Source organism: Solanum dulcamara, chromosome 4 (genome assembly GCF_947179165.1).
Source record: "Solanum dulcamara chromosome 4, daSolDulc1.2, whole genome shotgun sequence".
NCBI classification, from domain to species: domain Eukaryota; kingdom Viridiplantae; phylum Streptophyta; class Magnoliopsida; order Solanales; family Solanaceae; genus Solanum; species Solanum dulcamara.
In genome coordinates this window covers 11856808-11876708 of record NC_077240.1, presented here as the reverse complement: position 1 = coordinate 11876708, position 19901 = coordinate 11856808, and the positions used below count along the sequence as shown (strand labels likewise).

Sequence of the window (19901 nt, the reverse complement as noted above, 5' to 3'; positions counted from 1 at the left end):
TAACACTTTCACCTAGTTTGGATGGTCGTTACCGTTTATTAGATTGTATTATTTGTTTACATGCAATATTTGTTTTAATCATTATATAAATTTTATTATATGATATTGTTTAAATCTATCGTTAGGTAATGACGAAAAGTTCCATTTTATGCAGCAATAAATTTGATGTGATCGCGTCATTACCTTAATATTTTCTTCTCATTTTATCTTTATTATTATTTAATAATTATATTATATCATTTACCCTACATTTTCATAATATCTCTATCTCATATCTTACTTCTCTTATAGGTTTACCATTCAAATTCATGATGTGTGACATTGTGTAACTACGGAGAACGATAATATCTATCAAAATGTTGTATTCATTAAAACAATACAATACAATACAATATAGTACAACATAATACAATGTAATACGATACATTATGAAATAATATTTAACAACTATCTAAATAGAGTGTTTGTGTTCCTCGTCAAAGTTGATCAGGATCTACTATTTGATCAACTCATTGTCTACCAACAATACAACACCCGTCGTTTTAATTTGTTTGACCTATTTTAACTTGACACAAAATTTTAAAAAATAAAAAAGACTTTTAAATTTCGTAATTTTAAATTAAAGATATATCAACAATAACAACATATCCAGTAAAATTCTACAAGTGGGATCAAAGAAGTCTAGTTGTACATAGACATTACCACTATCTCGTAGAGGTAGAGAGAACGTTTTTGAAAGTCCCTCGGCTCAAGTACAGTAAATTCAAGTACAAAGAAGAAGAAAACATAATAACTAGCAAGAGAAGTAGTGCAAAGCCTATAAGAAAGAAACATGAACAACAAAATAGTGCGATCAATCAAAATACAGTAAACAACACGCGATGATAGATATCAAAAATAAGAACTACAATAATACGACTAATACAATGAAACACCAACAAGACTAAACCCTTGAAAAGCAACACAACACTTCACTACCTACTAACTTTCTATACCCTAGTACGAGTCTTCCACACCCTTTTATCTATATGATCAAATTAAAGATATATCAAATGTACCAAAATGCCCTTTAATCTTATAGTTTTAAACATGCCACGTGAAAAGTTGAACTGAAGAGTTGCTAAAAAGAAAAATAGTCGGTCTTTTTGAAACAAACTTAAAAAGAAAAGTAGGTCAAACAAATTGAATCTCGATCAAGTTCAAGTAGGTCTTTTTAAAGCCCAAAATTTCTTAATGGGCCAAATTGAAAACCCCAAAACTTATGGGCCCAGCCCCAATCAAATTTCAATTCAAACAACCCTTCACTATTGTATCAATGGCAAGGAATAAGAAGAACCCTTGTTTTTAGGGAATGAAATTTCAGGAGTAGTCAGACTCTTTATCTTCCCCAATTTCCTGAATTTTTCACTCTCTTTCTCTCTCTCTCTCTGTATATATATATATCTGTGTGTCAACTGAGCTCTTTCTCTTAGACCCTTTTTCATATCAGGCGTGTGACTCTAATGGGTAAGCATATTTTATCATGTATTTTTTTGTTAGATAAGATATAGTCTTGTGTGTGTGTTGTTATTTGTTTTTTGGTGATTTGGGGTTTTGGATCACATCTGTGTTAGTTGTTTGAAGCATTTGGACTGACAGTGTTGACCCTTTTTTTTTCTTTCTCAATTTGGGGTTTTACAAATTGCAATTCGCGTAATTGATTTTTAGGGTTTTGAATGTTTGCTGATCTGTTTTCTGGTGTTTGAATTATGGGGTTTCTAACAAGTTTCTGATACTTTAGCTAAATGGGTATTAATAATTGTTTCTCTTGTTCATTTTTGGTAAAAAAAATGAGCTGTTTGAGTTTCTATCACTGTGCGATAACCTGTATTGTGCTTATTCCGCGACATTTTAAACATGTTAAGAATCATAGGACCGGCTATGCTCAGTAATCAGGATTACGTTAGTTGAAATGAGCTATTCTTTTGTGCAGATTCTGATATCTTCATATAAGCTTCCCCCCCTTTTTTTCTATTTTTATGAAATGGTAACAATTGTATTAAAAAAGCACAAAGGTCCTGCTGGGGTTCTGTTGAAGTTAGCAGAAAAGCCACAGTACATCCCCCTTCTAATCTGAGAGGGATTTTATGAGTTCTAGTATAAGTTTCTGCCTTGTTTGCATCTTTCTTGTTACACCTAAAGTGAAATAACACGACAATTCATATGAGCTTCTCGTTTTTATGTGGTTTTGATCTGCCACCATCAAAACCTAGCTGCTCCAAAAGTACATACCTTATAAATTAAGGTAAACTGGTAAAGTTTCTTACCAGAGCTGTTGCGATGCAACGTATTAATAATCAAAATGCATTTTTCCATATCTGTGTTGAGAATTGCATCGTTTTCTTTTTACTACCTTTTAGTACTCTTGCTTTGTTTTGTGAGTGTTATGTCATTGTATTAATACACTGCTTTTATTTCTGTTTATATGCACACTTTTTGCAAAATTGATATAATTTTCCTTTTCTCTTGTATGTGGTTATAGAATTGGGATGAAGAAGATAAGTTAGAAATGTATGTTTAACCTGGCTGGTTGATTTATTAAGTGCAATCTGCGATGGACTGCAACAAGGATGAGGCCATAAGGGCCAAAGAGGTTGCGGAGAAGAAAATGTTGAATAATGACTTTGAAGGGGCTAAAAAGGTTGCAATGAAAGCAGAACAACTTTACCCTCAACTAGAGAACATATCCCAGTTACTTGCCGTCTGTAATGTTCACTGTTCAGCTCAAAACAGCAGAGTAGGATCAGAAAGGGACTGGTACGGGATTCTTCAAATTGATAGGTTGTCCGATGAAGCAACTATCAAGAAACAATATCGGAGACTTGCACTCATGCTTCATCCTGACAAGAATAAGTTGCCTGGAGCAGAGGCAGCTTTCAAGCTAATTGTGGAAGCAAATATGGTTCTCTCAGACCAAGTCAAAAGGTCTTTATATGATAATAAGTACAGAGTTATATCCGGAGCTGGAGTAGCAAAGCAACCGCCTCATATGGTTAATCAAAATTCATTTCTCAGGAAAACCAACATTCAAAATGGTTTCAGTGCTCAGTTCAGTAATCTAAATCACCATAAATATACGCAACCAACTTCATCTGCAATGCAGGAAACGTTCTGGACGCAATGTCCCTCTTGCAAAATTAGATACCAGTATTACAGTACTTATGTGAACAGTACTCTACGTTGCCAGAAATGCACGAAATCTTTCACTGCATATAATTTAGGTTCTCAAGGTGCCCCTTGTGGACCCAAATGGAGTCAGCCTGGAGGTCAGAATGTGCCCCTTAAATCTAATCTTAACCAGCCTTCAGAGCAGAAAGAGCTTCCTAACCAAGGAACTTCGAAAATGACTGCAAGCAGTGCTGGGTTTCCACCCACCCAAACGGGATACCAGCCAGGTTATAGCAGTAGAACAGCAGGGTCTGAACCAGAAAAATGCAGAGGAAAGACTGCTCCAGTGTTTGAGGATATAAGGACCAAACAAAAAGATGAAAAACATGAAAAGCTAAAGAGAGGTATGAGAGAAGGACATTCAAGGCCAAAGGTGGATCTCAAAAGCCGGAAAAGGAGTCGGAAACAGACAGTTGAATCGAGTGAGAGCGATGATACTTCAACCAGTGTGGAGACAGAGGATGTGGACATTGATAATGGAAATGATCCACCTGCTGGACAAGGAAATGGAGTTGATGGCTATGGCACTAGGAGATCATCTCGGCGTAGGCAGCATATTTCATACAGTGAAGGTGTAAGTGATAATGAGAATGAGTTGGCAAGCCCTCTGAAGAAGGCACGGGCTAATCAGTCAGCTGGAGAAAGCAAAATTCAGCAGAAAGAAGCTGTTGGTGGTGATGATCAACATCGAGCTGATGTAACTATGCCGCACAGTAATTCTGTGGAAAGATTAAATCAAAATGGAGCAGGCCTTCCTGAAGGAGATGTGCAAAACAACAATTCCAAGTTTGAGACAGTTAAGGAACAGGCTTCTAGACCGCCCTCAAGTGGCTCAAAAAGAGTTGAACTTATTGTGGATTCTGATTCAGAACCAGATACAGTTCCTGAAAGTAATATTCCGGAGATGTATGATTATCCTGATCCTGAATTTAGTGATTTTGACAAGCTTAAAGCCCAAAATTGCTTTGCACTTGATCAGGTCTGGGCTTGCTATGATACAGCTGATGGCATGCCAAGATTCTATGCCCACATTAGGAAGGTATACAGTCCTGAATTTAAGGTGATGTTCAGTTGGCTTGAGGCTCACCCAGAAAATCAAAGGGGCAGAGCTTGGGTCAAGGCAGAGTTGCCTGTTGGCTGTGGGAAATTTAGAAGTGGGAGTACTGAATGCACTTCTGATCGACTTACATTTTCTCATCAAGTGCAGTGCGAAATGGGCAAGAAGGGTCTGTACATTGTATATCCTAGGAAAGGAGAAACGTGGGCCCTTTTCAAAGATTGGGATATAGGTTGGAGCTCTGATCCAGATAATCATAGGCAGTACAAGTATGAAATTGTGGAGATCCTGTCTGATTATGTTGTGGATGTTGGTGTCCAAGTTGGTTACTTGGATAAAGTGGCCAGATTTGTTAGCCTTTTCCAGCGAACAAGGCTGACTGAAGTTGGTACATTCTTTGTAAAGCCAAATGAACTTTTCAAGTTCTCTCATCGAATTCCTTCATCCAAAATGACTGGAACTGAACGAGATGGTGTACCTGCGGGATCCTTTGAACTTGATCCTGCTTCTTTACCTCTCAATCCAGATGATATTTGGTATCCTGAAAAGGTTATGGAAGGCAGTAAGCCTGCAAATTCTGAACCTGTAGAAAATGTTTCACCTGCAGTTCCATCTGGAACTAGAGATAAGTCCAGGATCTCTGAGAATGTGACGGTATCTCTGAAGTCTGGGGAGTTGAAAAGCATTGGTGCTGCTAATGGAGAATCTGCTAAGGTTCGAAGATCTCCTAGAGGAGTGAACCTATCCGAGGAAAAACAAAGTAAGATGAGCTCTCATTCTGCCAATGACAGTTCTTCCACTTATTTTGATGATAATTGTGTTAAAAGAGACCATCACTCAAGTCCCAGCGTACCAAGTCATGACACTGATGACGAGTTGCATTCATGCCCAAAGAGCTTTGATCTCAGCAACTCCTCTGGAAGCTCCAAGAATCCAATAACCTTGCCTGATGATAAAGGTTCTGAAGAAGTTTTTTGTGATTTTAGGATGGATATATCCTCGGGTAAGTTTCAAGTAGATCAGGTATGGGCTCTTTATGGTCAAAATAGCATGCCAAGGATTTATGCTCAGATTAAGAAAATTGTTCCTGCCCCATTCAAATTGCATGTAGTCCTTATTGAGGCATGTGCAGGACCTAAAAATGCTCAGTTGGTTTGTGGAACATTCAAAGTCCAGAGTGAAAAACGTAAAGTCTATGATCCTAGTTCCTTCTCCCATGTGGTGAAAGCAGTATCTATTAATAGGAACAGGTTTGAGATCTATCCACGAGAAGGCGATATTTGGGCACTGTACAAGAACTGGAAAAAATTGAGTTTGCATCCTGACACGTCTGCTTATGAGATAGTTGAGGTCGTTGAGAATTCGAAAGACCGGATAAAAGTTTCATCCATGGTGCGTGTGAATGGTTTCAAGTCAGTCTTTAGGTCTCCAAGAATACAAAGATCGAATTCTGCTATTCTAGAAATTCATAAAGATGAGTTTGGGAGATTTTCTCATCAGATCCCTGCATTTCAGCTGACTGGGGAAAAAGGAGGGGTTTTGAGAGGCTGCTGGGAGCTTGATCCTGCTTCAGCACCGTGTTCTTAGTAAAGTGAATGCACCAGTTGTAGTGTGATGGGACTCAAAAAATGTGAATTTGTTCTCCTGGATTCAGATAATATTGGAAATGAAATCTTCCTCCCTCAGTTGCTCTATTAACATACTGATGGCGTTTTGTTCTCATCAATTTCTTGCTCGATGATTAGATGACCTGTAGATATGACAGATTCTCCAGCCTTCTGTGTTACTTCAGTCAAGGGTCTGTTTTGTTAGAACTCACCGATGCTATCATTAGTATAATCTTAAGAGAGTACACACTACAATTAAGAGTATCATTGGCATTTGACATGAACACTTTTAAATGCTGTATGTTTGCAACTGTATTGCCAGATGGTCGCTGAAACATGTTAGGAGATATTAGACAGGCAACATTCTTGTTATTTAAAAGGCTTCGTGGTTTTTGTTTTCTATTGCCTTTTGTGGAAAGTTGAAATTTTCAGGTTTTACATGTTTTCAATAGGCTATTCCTTTGATACTTCTTGGGATCAGTTAACTTTAGCTTTGAATTGGATGACAAGGGTTATTTTAGAAACTAGTAGTAGTATTAGCTATTTTAAAAATAAGAATATGTATAGAGCTAAAAGTTCCAATAATTAGAATGGTATATATGTATAATGAGTAGCCTTTTCTAACTTGTTTCAAAATGTAAGCTAAGTTGGCAAAATTGTTTCGTATAAATAAATTAAAATATTCAATTTGCCAGAAGTGCTAGCAAGTAGGAACAATTTGGTGACATTTGAATTTGATTTTGGTTTGATTTTAGAGAGAACTTGTTATTGTTTGAAATATTACACGATAATTTGGGAAGGATTTTTTTTAGAAAAATTATATTGGAAAATTAGTTTTCTTTGAAAAAGTATCATTAATCTTAAGATCTTATGGGCTGATCTATTTATATCAGGATGAAATTAAGTGGAGGTTCGAATAGACTGATATTGAAGAATCAGCGGATGAGTTGTGGTTAGGGGGTGAAATGTCACTCAACCCAGAGCTAGCTGGTTCTCTCAAAATGCATCGAAGTGTAGTAGTTGACTGGACATCTAGGGGTAAAGCACTGTCGCGAGAGCGGTACAACTCTGAAAACTCGATATGATCTCAAAATAACAAGGGGTAAAGATCGGCTAGTGAGACGATGGAGGATAAGCTTCATCTTTGAGAGGGAAACAATCCAGACCACCAGCTAGGACCCCTAAATGACCGCTCAGTGATAAAGGAGGTAGAGGTGTAGAAACAGTCAGGAGGTTTGCCTAGAAGCAGCCACCCTTTAAAGAGAGCTAATAGCTCACTGATCAAGCACTTTTGTGCCGAAGATGAACGGGGCTAAGCGACTTGCCGAAGCTATGATAAATGTTTTTTCTCGATAAAAATTGAGAAATAACTAATTAAATATCTTTATTTTCTTACTCAATATTTCCAAACACAAGAAAAATGAAAAAGAATTCGTCTCCAAAACCAAATTTCAGATTAATATATTCTGAAAATTAGTTTTATGCTGCTTAGTTTTAATATCAACATAACTTTACAAAAGAGCGCTTCCTGCAAAGACTTTTTTTCCTTTTATGACATTTTAAAGGTCGAATTCAAGACCTTGATCTTATTTTTCCAATTCAATGGGTTAAAATTATTTCGAGGTAGTTTGTTTCAATTGATGATTTTTTTTCTCTCTAAATATGCTAATTTTCTATCAATAGTTTTCATTTTTTTTAGAGACTATAACAATGAACAACATGTTTAGTGTAGTTATTTTGTAATAGACCCTCAACTCAATTCAGTGACTTTATTGTTATAAAAAATAGTTTTGTGACTTTAACATCACATATATTTAGAGCATGTTTGGAAAGCCATAATGTAATTGAAATTTGGTGTAATTGGGTGTAATTACACTATTTGACATGTTTGGTAGATCAAGTAATTACTTAGTAAGAGAGGAATTTGGTGTAATTGAAAGGGAGTAATTACACTCTTCAATTCCCAAGGGAGGATAAGGAATTAGTGTAATTACATTATATAATTCATGAAACTTTTTAAAATTCTTCTTTTATTTATATTTATATTTTTTAATTTTAATTTATTTTTTATTTCTACTACCTTTTTAAAAATATATTTTTATTATTCTAATATTTTCTAAATATATATTTTTTATTTTTTTAATTTATATTTTATTTCATTCTCATTCTCAACCTTTACTTTTTCATTCCATGCAATTTTTCATATTATTTATGTATTTATTATTCTATTTCTTTTTAAAAATAATTTTGTTAGTATTCTAATTTTTGAATCATATTTATGTATGTTGTGTTAAACTTTGATATAAGAGCATTATGTTAAATTTTTTATTTTGAATTTAGGATTTTTGTCATATTTTCAATTTCATTTATTTTAGTACTATTGACTTGATATTTTACATTGCAAAATATTTATTTTTTAGTTAAACTTGATAGATTATTTTTTTGTCAAATGTTTTAATAATTTTATGACATTATATTTATAATATTAACATTTTTGTCAAACATACATTTCATGATGTTCATAAAAATCGTATACTTTTAGTTTATTTGATTAAATTATTTAAAATATAAAAAATATAAATAAATAACTTTTTTTATAGTATTAGTTAAGAACATATGTTTATTAATTAATTTTTAATTTAATATCATTTATAAAGATCCTTATTTGTCTAATATAAATTTTAAATTTAGAAAATTAACTTTTATTTTTAAAATTTAATATAACCTTGTAATTACACTTGTGCAACTAAACAGAATGAAATCATTGTCATTTTATATAAATATTTTGGATACAACCGTAAAAAAAATATTTTTAATATTTGAGTTTTTGAATTTTATAATATTCATATGCATGGTTTAATACTTTAAGTTTGGATTATTTTTAATATCTTATTTTATTTTATTTTTAATTATTTTTTATTTGACTCACGAGTTAGCCCAACCCACATTGCTTAAGCCTTACATGCTAGCGGGCTTATTCGGGCTAGGTTGAAAATCTTATTCTTAAAGAAAAAATTACCTAATTACACTCCTTTATTTATGATATTTTTCATTACTCTCATCCATTTCAAAAATCTCTTCTTTTCATCCTGATACATTAATTCACTAATCCGGATACATTAATTCAGTAATCCAGATATATTAATTCTAATTCATAAATTATGTCTATGTTTAATATATTATGCTTTAAATATTACCTGAAAAAGATAGAAAAAAATGAAAATTATGCCTTTCCCCTCAATCCCAATGATTGGGAAAGATAACGTAACTGCAAACTCCAAACCTGTAGAAAATGTTTTGTCAGCAGTTCCCCCTGGAACTAGAGATAAGCCCAGGTCATCTGAGCATGCTCTGAAGACTGGAAACTTGAAAGACGTCTATGCTGCTAATGGAGAGTTTCCTATGATCATTGATTTGGAACTGAAATTATGGTCTGGTGGGACTCAAAAATGATTTGATCCTCATCAGTTTCTTGCTTGATGAATGGGACTTGAAATACTGTAGGATAGTCTCTTAGCTTTTGTTAAGACTCCTATTTTATAAAGTAATTTAATTTTCCTTTTAACCAAAAAAACAAAGAATATGATGTGTAGCTAACTTGTTCACTTTATCCTGTTTCAAATTTTGTTTCATCGCGAAATGTTTTTTTGTAACGTAGTTTTTATATTTCCGCTATTCACCTTGGGTTATTTTAGTGATGGACGTAAGGAGAATCACTTTTGTAAGCTTGAAGTAGTATTAATGTTCAAGATAATATAACACAGACCTTACAAAAGATTGTTTTAGTGTTTACCTCCCCTCCTTTCAAATCCCAATCCCAAAAAAGATTTCTCATCCCAGAAAAATGTGGACAACATGACTAACTGTGTAGCGAAAATAAGAGGATAAAAAAAATAATCCTTTTGTCCTATTTTTACATTAGTCTCAATGCATTACCGTTGTCATAGAAATTGATAAAGTAATTCCAACTGTAAATTAATGTAATTAACAGTTAATGTAATTACCTTTTCAAGCCAATGAAAAGCTCAATAGAAGCACAAAAGAGAAACGATTCAAGCTTGTCCTAGAAGATACCAAGGGACAAATATCACACAAAAAAGAGGGGGATTTTAGCTTCAAAAGCATGGTAGAAAAACATCTTTGGTTAATATTTAAGCATCTGCAGCTTCAAGGTAACTTTTTTTGTTTTCCTTACTCCATTCTCTAATCACAGATATATGAGTATGCAGTGTTGTAGTTTGTTTTTTCACTGCAAACTTATTCTTTGTGCCCATTTTGAAAATTTCTAATTAATTAAAGTTTGAAACTTTTGCTTTCTTGGGGATTAACTTTTGATCCTTTTGCATTATATGAAATTCTAAGGCTTAGTATGCTTTCCTTCTTTTCTAATTTCATTTTCCTCAGCAAAAAGATATCTAATGTTCTCATGAAATTTTCTGATTCATGTGTAAAGTTTGAATCTTTTTGTTATGCTGGGGATTCCCTTTTGACACCCTATAGCATTTAATGATATCCTATGTTTAATTTTATGTATTATGATGATATGATGGACTCCCTTTAGATTTATTTTCTTGATCAGGTTTATGTTTTTGAGATTGTTACCTTTCTCAAGGAAAAAGGAAGAAAGGGTTTTGAAGATTGTTATCCTTTGAGCCAGTTCATGTACACTACTACTTGATGATGGGAACTGAAGAAAAAACACTGTTTTGTTTCTGTCATTGGGGTAGGAAAAATAAGGTGCTTTCAGATGGATCCACTTCATATGTGGGGGGGTATTACCCGTCAGGTTATTGCGAAAACAGGCATAAAGTATAATAATTTTGTGAATATTGTTTTTGAACGATTATGCATCGATCCTTTGGATAAGAACTTGCATTTTACTGTGAAGTTTGATAGGTCCCAATTGATACAGCTGAGCGATCAAGAAGATGTCAACACTCTATTGGAATTTAATGATGGTTTTGCGCATGTTTATGCATCAAGTTTAGAGATTGAGCCACTGGTGTCAGTAGGTGCAAAAAAAGTTGAACCTATTGTTGTTTCTGAATCAGAACCAGATACTAATCCTGTATGCGATGATGAGAATGATTTTGCAAGCCCTCTGAAGAAGGCTGCGTCTAACCAGTCAGTGGAAATGTTAAATCAATATGGAGCGGGCCTTCCTGAAGGGAATGAGCAAAATAATTGTACTTCTAAGGTTGGGACAGTTAATGAACGGACTTCTAGACCGCCATCAGGTGGTACGGTAAAAGTTGAACTTATTGTTGATTCTGATTCAGAATCATATACAAGTTCTGATAGTGATCCTCCTGAGATGTATTTTTATCCTAATACTGAATTCAGTGATTTTGACAAGCATAAAACTGAAAGTTGTTTTGCAGTTGATCAGATCTGGGCTGTGTATGATACACTTGATTTTATGCCAAGATTCTATGCCCACATTAGGAAGGTATCCGGTCCTGAATTTAAGATAAAGCTCAGATGGCTCAGGCCTCATCCAGAAGAAGATCAAAGGGAGGAGTGCGCATGGATCAGGGCAGAGTTGCCTGTTGGCTATGGGAAATTTAGAGTTGGGAATACTTATTATACGAATGGACTTATTTTTTCTCATCAAGTGCAGTGCGTAATGGGAGCGAGAGGAATGTACATTGTATATCCTAGGAAAGGCGAGACGTGGGCCCTTTTCAAAGATTGGGATATTCATTGGAGCTCTGATCCAGAAAATCATAGGATGTAAAAGTATGAAATTGTGGAGATTCTTTCTGATTATGTTGGGAATATTGGTGTTCAAGTTGGTTACCTAGATAAAGTGACCGAATTTCCTAGCCTTTTTCAGCGAACAAGGCGGACTGAAGTTGGTACAACATTCTTTGTAAAGCCAAAAGAAATCTACAAGTTCTATCATCAAATTCCCTCTTTCAAAATGATTGGAACTGAACGAGAGGGTGTACCTGCGGGATCCTTTGAACTTGATCCTGTTTCTTTACCCCTCAGTGCGGATGATATTTGGTACCAGGGGAACATTAAGGAAGATGGCAGGACTAAAAGCTCTGAACCTGTAGAAAATATTTTATCTGGAGTTTCCCCTGAAACTAGAGGTAAGTCTGAGAATGCAAAGATATCTCTGAAGTCAGGGGACTTGAAAAGCATCTATGACGAGTCTTCTATGTTCATTGACTTGGAACTGAAATTATGGTCTGATGGGACTCAAAAATGAGAAATTTTTACTTTGGTCAGTTTCTTGCTAGATGATTAAGATGGACGTTAACATAGGTATAGGGAGGGCAACAAGGCAGCAGACGCACGAGCATGCATGAATCTGTAGTTTTTGGAAGAAGTTGTGTATTATAATACCCCTCCCCCTTTTGTTATGGGTTTATACACCCAAGACTCTTATCATATACATAATTATCCTTTAAAGTGAAACAAAGAAAAACAGACTAGATGATCTGTAGACAATGACAGATTCTCTGTCTTCTGCGTTATTCATATGGAAAAGGTTTTTCGCCATAGTTCAAGAATGGTGTCATTATAAATCTCTAATAGGATCAACAGCATTGGGGCTGAACACTTTTGGCTGCTGTATGTTTGTACCAGCAGCTTTTATCATAAATTTGCCCTGTGGTGCAAGTCTAGTGAATGAATTGTTTCTCCAGATGGTTACTTCAACATGTAGTGAAGATATTAATGGACAACATTGTTCTTTAAGAAGGCATCTGTCTTTGCTGTCTATGGTATTTTGTCAGGGAAAAGGAAAACTTGAAAGTTAAAGAAATCTTGTTTTTCAGTTGAGCTATTACTCTCTCTTTGCTTCCTCCCCCACCTCTCAACCATAACATATCAGTGCATCTGAAGTATGGTGGAATTTGAAGTATTGATATTCCAGTAAGGTGATTCTGTTTCATCCCGGGAAGAAATAATTTAATACCTCATGTACTATGAAGAGATTAAATTCTTTAAGAATATACGGAATAGTAAAAGTAAATTATGTGAACTCAGAATATTTTTCTTTATATATTATTGGTTACGTTTTTAGTTAGAACACAAGTTCTGTTAACATATTACTAGTTCATTGTACTAGTGTGGATACGGCATACGGCCCAACTAGACCTTAGGGACTGTCATTAGTAGAGTGGCAATGATGTTATTAATTGTATTCTGCTCATTTTATCTTTTCCCTCCACTTTAAATAATAGAGTACTAGTTATTGGTAAGATCACTTGTCGTAATTTACAAACTGTTCAATCATCCTATATTATTACTATAACTTATTTCTTAGTTGGCTTTTGCTTCAAAAATTTTCACAGAAGTTTTAACACACCCTTTTTTATGTGTGTGTTTGGTTAAAACATAGTTTTGAAAAAAATCAAAATAATTTTTGGGTTGTTGCAGTCATTTTTGCGTTTTGCATTGGTCTCAGTGCCCTCTGCTTGCAACAGTGTTTTGCCTTTTCAAGAAACTGGTAAAAGTAAAAATTTACTGAATATGCTTCGTCGGCTCTGACCATTAATCAATACAAAATGAGGCTATACGTCTAACAATGCTGCTGGAAAGGATAAAACTGCAACTTGTCTAAATTTATTACACCAGCAGTAATACTGACAAGTCTTTTAAGCCAATAAAAAGCATAATAGAACCACAGTGAAGAAATTAAATAAATTAAAAATATTTGGAAAGAAAGAAAGATTTTTCTCTAGATGGGATATCAGGGGTCATAAAGAAAAGTGGACTTTAGTTTCAAAAGCACGGTAGAAAGACATCTTGGGGCAACTTTTTTTCCCCTTGCTCCAGTCTCTACTCACAAATACTCTCTGAGTATGTAGAGTTGTAGATGAATAATGTATCATGTAGTTTATTAGATGATGAAATCATAAGGAAAATGAGTATGCAATATATTGATCCAACTGTTTGTCTTCTTTACTTGTATGATGAGATGTTTTTGAAGCATTGAGTTAGAATGTGAAAAGGGTACTCAAAACCTGTTTTTTTTTTCTCTTGTAAATTTTGTGTGAAAAAGGTGTTTGGACTTTATTGGAAAGATTGGGATCCTTGCTTCAAGTTTGAAACTTTTTGCTTTTCTAGGGTTTCTGTTTTGATCCTTTTGCATTTCATGAATGATATTATAATATGCTTGTCTTCTTTGCCAATTTCATGTTTAACAAACAAAAATAACCATTTAGTTAAAGTTTGGAACATTTGCTTTCTTGTGGATTACCTTTTCATCCTTTTGCATTATATGAAACTCTATAACTTAAGATGTATTTGCTTAAAGGAAACAAATGCTATAATTAAGATGCTTGGTTAATCCTCATACTTATGAGTCCTTTCTTATGGATCATAATTTAGTACATTGAGCCTTGATAAGCAACACCGTTTTAATCTATTTTATTTCTTGATCAGGTTTTTAGTTTTCAAGATTGTTACCCTTCTCAGGGTAAAAAGAAGAGAAGCCGTGAACATTGTTACTGTCTGAACCTCTGTGGTCATATACACTACTTCATGATGGGAATTGAAGATACAACACTGTTTTGTTTCTGTCACTGGGGCAGGATGAATAAGGTTCTACCCGATGGATCCATTTTGTATGGGGGAGGTATTACTGATCAGGTTATTGCAAAGACGGGCATAAAGTACAATGATTTTGTGAATGCAGTTTTTGACCGATTAGGCATTGATCCTTCAGATAAGATGCTACATTTTACCGTGAAGTTTGATAGGTTGGAATTGATACGTCTGAGGGACCAAGAAGGTGTCAATACTCTGTTCCAATTTAATGATGGTTATGCTCATGTTTATGCATCAAGTCTGGAGAAGGAGCCTTATTCTAGACCTCAATCAGGTGGCACGAAAAAAGCTGAACATATTATTGTTTCTGATACAAAACCAGATACTACTCTGGTAGGTGATGATCAGAATGATAATGAGTGTGGAGTTTTATCCAAAGCTGCTGTAGGAAAGCTACCACCTCATCAGTTTAATCAAGAACCATTTGTCAGGCAAAACAATATTCCAAATGATTTCATTGCTCAGTTCAGTAATCTAACTCACCATCAATTTAAACGTCCAACTTCATCTGCAATCCAGAAAACGTTCTGGACAAAGTGTCCCACTTGCAAAATTAGGTACATGCATTACAGTAAATATGTCAACCTTACTCTACGCTGCCAGAAATGCTTGATGCCGTTTATTGCGTATGATTTAGGTTCTCGAGGTGCTGCTTGTAGACCCAAACAGAATCAGCCTGTAGGTCAGGATATGTCCCTTAAATCTAATCTCAACAAGCCTTTTGAGCAGAGAGAGCTTCCTAACCAAGGAACCTCGAAAATGACTGCAGTCAGTGCTGGGTTTCCACCTACCCAAACTGGATCTCGACAGGGTCCAGAGATACCCAGAGGAAAGACTGCACCAGTGTTTGAGGATATAAGGACCAAACAGAAGGATGAAAAGCTAACGATTAGTATGAAAGAAGGAGCTGCAATGTCAAAGGTGTATTGCAGGAAAAGGTTTCGGAAGCAGATAGTTGAATTGAGTGAAAGTGATGATACTTCAATTGGTGTGGAGACAGAAGATGTGGAAATTGAGAATGGAAACAATCCACCTGCTGGACAAGGAACTCGACTTGATGGCTATGACTCTAGGAGATCATCTCAGCATGTTTCAAACAATGAGGGTGTTCGTGTTGATAAGAATGATTTGGCAATCCCTCTGAAGAAGGCACGGTCTAACCATGTAGGTGTAACTAGGTGAATTTGGGATTCACCAATGATTTGTTCCTCAGTTTCTTGCCTGATGACTAAGGCTGAACACAACTATAGGGAGGGACACAAGAATTTGGAAGATGTTGGTAGTACACTACTTCATACTGCATGATACTCCCTCCCACTTTTGTAATGGGACTTGAAATAGTAAGACAAGTCTATTAGTTTTTGTAAAGACTCCTATTAAATAGGAGCAAGAACCTCAACATATGCTTTTTTTTCTCCAATTTATATGATTGAAGAATTAATCAAATTTTTAATATGATTTTTTAGATATTTTAAGTTGTTAATTATTGTGATTTATAATATTTTTTACATAATTTTTATATAATATATGTTACTTCCTTTGTTCTAATTTATGTGACAGTGATAAAATTTCGAAAGTCAATCAAATTTTTATATGCCTTTTTAAGTTGTTAATTATTGTAATTTTTATGTCATCTTTAAATATGTGTTGCTTATCCTAATTTATGTGCCATCGATAGAATTTCGAGAGTCAACTCAAATTTTTACGTCATTTAAATATTACTTAAGTTGCTAGTTATTGTGATTTATTCAAGTTTTTTATGTAATTTTTAAATATATAGCATATTAAAAAAAATAAGACAGACAAGTTAAAAATTACAAAAATACCCTCGTTCAACAGGCATGTTGACGGACAACTACCTGCTTCGTACTACTGCTGCTACTAATAATAATAATATAATTATCCTTTTGACAAAAAGAAAAAACAAAGAATATGATATGTAGCTTGCAAGGAGACTCACTCACTTTGTTCTATTTTTACCTTAGTCTCAATGCCTTGCCTTTTTCAAGAAATTGATGAAGTAATTCTAATTGTCAATGAATGCAATTGAGGCTATTACCCTTTAACAAGGCTAAAAAGGATAAAACGGTCAACTTGACAAAATGAAGAGCACATTAAAAAAACACATAATACATAAATGTGCCTTTGACTTGGTTTTAGAAATATGTTATTTAACATGGTTTCAACTGATATTTATGTATTTTAATTTTGAATGTGCATAAATAGATATTGAAATTTATATAAAATTGAATAAATAGACATATTTGTCTTACGTGGTGTTCTATATGACAATTTTCTATCTATATGACGTCCTATGTGTATTATGCCACGTAGAACATATATGTCTACTTGATTAATTTTATATAAATTTAAATGTCTACGAATATACATTCAAAATTGAAGGCATAGATTATAACTGAAACAAAATTAAATAACATATTTATGGATTATGCCAAAATAAATAAATTCAACAACCTATCTTGTGCTAGACTGCAAAAAAAAAAAACCTGTTGTGCTAGACTAGATATCAAGGGACAAGCTTCACATAAAGAAAAAGAGATTTTAGTTTGAAAAGCATGGAAGAAACAACCTCTGTTGGTTAAAATCTAACTATCAAAGCTTCAAGGTAACCTTTTTTTTCCTTGCTCCAATATTTGACTATGTAGAAAGGTGGGGTTTCTGTTTAGACCCTTAGCATTTGATGAAATTTTATGACTTCTTGCTTTCCGAGATCCTATAGGGTTTCTGAAGTTTTCTTTTTTGAGAAAATTCTGTATAAAGTTATCTTTTTTTGGAGGAAGAATTTTGTATAAAGTTTTCTCTGAACCCATGTTGAAAATTTTCTGATTATTGGTTCAAAGTTTGCAACTTTTTGATTTGTTGGGGATTTCGTTTGACACCCTATTGCATTTGATGAAATCCTTCGTCTATTAAGTTCATCATATTTTTAATTTTTATCTTTCATAGGTATTCTCCTCGAGATAACCTGCATAAGTGGTTTACCTTTTTTTTAAAAAAAAATAAAAAAATCCTATCTTGTATATAGAATTTGGTTGTTTTCCATGATCATGAAGCTTGAGACGTATTTAATTAAAGGGAAAAAAATGTTTATCTTGTATTTGAAGACGCTTGGTTAGTGGTCATGCTTTTGTGTTCCCTTCATATGGATTACTACTATTTAAGTGTATTCAGCCTTGGTAAATAACTCATTTTAAATTCATTTTATTTCTTCATCAGGTTTTTAATTTCCGAGATTGTTACCCTTCTCAGGAAAAGAAAAAGAAAAGTTTTGGTGATTGTTACTGTTTGAACCTCTGTGGTCATTTGCACTACTTCATGATGGGAACTGAAGATAAGAAATTGCTTTGTTTCTGTCATTGGGGGAGGAAGAATAAGGCTCTACTAGATGGATTCACTTCATTTGTGAGAGGTACTCATGAGCAGATTATCGTGAAGGCAGGCATAAAGTACAATGATTTTGTGAATGAAGTTTTTGGTCGATTAGGCGTTGATCCTTCAGATAAGATGCTGCATTTTACAGTGAAGTTTGATAGGTCTGAATTGATACGTCTGAGAGACCAAGAAGGTGTCAATGCCCTGTTACAATTTAATGATGGTTCTGCTCATGTTTATGCATCAGGTTTGGAGGAGGAGCCTTATTCTAGACCGTCATCAGTTGGTGTGAAAAAAGTTGAAAGTATTGTTGATTCGGATTCAGAGTTGGATAGAATTTCTGATAGTGATCATCCTGAGATGAATGACTATCCTGATCCTGAATTCAGTGATTTTGACAAGCATAGAGCACAAATTTGTGTAGCTGTTGACAAGATCTGGGCTTACTATGATAAATCTGATGGTATGCCAAGACATTATGCCCTCATCAGGAAGGTACTCTATCCTGGATTTAAAATAAAGTTGAGAATGCTCGTTCCTTATCCAGAAGATCAAAGGGAGGGCACTTGGGTCGGTGGATGCTTGCCTGTTGGGTGTGGGAAATTTAGTCGTGGGACTACTGCATATACTTATGATCTCTTTGCATTTTCTCATCAAGTGCAGTGCGTAAAGGGCGAGAGAGTTCAATACATTGTATATCCCATGAAAGGAGAAACGTGGGCCGTGTTCAAATTTTCAGATATTCATTGGAGCTCTAGTCCAGAGAATCAGAAGAAATACAAGTATGAAGTTGTGGAGATTCTTTCTGATTATGTCAAGAATGTTGGTATCGAAGTATGTTACTTAGATAAAGTGATCAGATTTGTTAGCCTTTTCCAGCGGGCAGTGGTTGGTACATTTTTTATAAAGCCAAATGAACTATACAAGTTCTCTCATAGAATTCCCTCTTTCAAAATGACTGGAAATGAAGGAGAGGGTGTACCTGCAGGATCGTTTGAACTTGATCCTTATGCTCTTCCTCTCAATCCCGATGATAGTTGGTACCCTCGCAAAGTTAAGGCATGAAGTAGAGATAAGTCCACTACATCTGAGAATTACATGTTATGATCCTAATGCCAAACTCCCACGTCGGTTAAATGGGGAACTGATGTGGGCTTATATAACCTTGGGTTCTCCCACCTTAATAGCTAGTTCTCCTTCTGTCCTCGCTTCACCTTTACCAATTTTACGGTAATCATTGTATTTTTGTATTTCGCTTTCATTGTAAAATGTATTTTTTTAAAAAAATTATATCCTTATATAAACCCTTGTATTTTACAGAAATCATTGTATTTTAGTTATATTTTTGGGGTATATTTTATATATCTTTAGTTTAAAGTTATAAGATTCAATTTTTTTTCTAAACTTCATATGAAGAAATTAATGACGAAAAGTTTCAAGTATAACTTATTACCCAATCTTTAGTTATATTTTTTGGGTACATATCATATATCTTTAATTTAAAATCATAAAATTTATAATTATTTTTTTAGACTTCATATTAAGTCAAAATTAGGCGAACAAATTGTGATGAAGAAAATAATAAATTAACGCGAAAAACAAAAAATGATTAACATTAAACATAAAAAAAATTATTAATTTTAATATTTAAGCGATGTACAATTATCTTGCGAACAATTAGCAACTGAATGACGAAACGTGTTATGTCATGTAGCTCAACACGAAAAAAGTGTGGCTTTTAAATGGCTAATGAATAATGAGGAATGACTTAAATAAAATGGCAAGAGACACTTTAAATTTATATTGCAACTATAGTAGTATTCATTTTCAGCCAATCATGCTGCTTTGATTCAACTGCATGATCAAAATGCCCCCTCAATGTTAAAGGAGGTGTGTTGATTTGTTGCCTGCTTTGCATATGAACTCTCTTGTTGTATCTTAAACTTTAATTAGTATTTCCTCTATTTTATTTTATGTGGCATCATTTTTTTTTTGAGTTTATATAAAAAAGAATGATATTTTATTATAATTAAAAATATTTAACTTTAAAAATTTCTCTTTTATCCTTAATG

General features: G+C 34.1%; 1 protein-coding gene and 1 pseudogene across 1 annotated transcript; both read left to right on the top strand.

The window, feature by feature from the left end:
• The first annotated feature begins 1337 nt into the window (after positions 1-1337).
• Positions 1338-6338, top strand: LOC129886259 (uncharacterized). Its single transcript, XM_055960858.1, has 2 exons — positions 1338-1506; positions 2522-6338. Exon 2 carries the CDS (start codon positions 2594-2596, stop codon positions 5849-5851), a length of 3258 nt encoding a protein of 1085 aa, XP_055816833.1. The 5' UTR covers positions 1338-1506; positions 2522-2593; the 3' UTR covers positions 5852-6338.
• Positions 6339-10548: 4210 nt separating this feature from the next.
• On the top strand, positions 10549-19171 carry LOC129884000 (uncharacterized; annotated as a pseudogene).
• Positions 19172-19901: the final 730 nt, after the last annotated feature.

Excerpts from the sequence above, each read along its gene's own strand:
- LOC129886259 (XM_055960858.1), top strand. The coding sequence starts at position 2,594 with ATGGACTGCAACAAGGATGAGGCCATAAGGGCCAAAGAGGTTGCGGAG.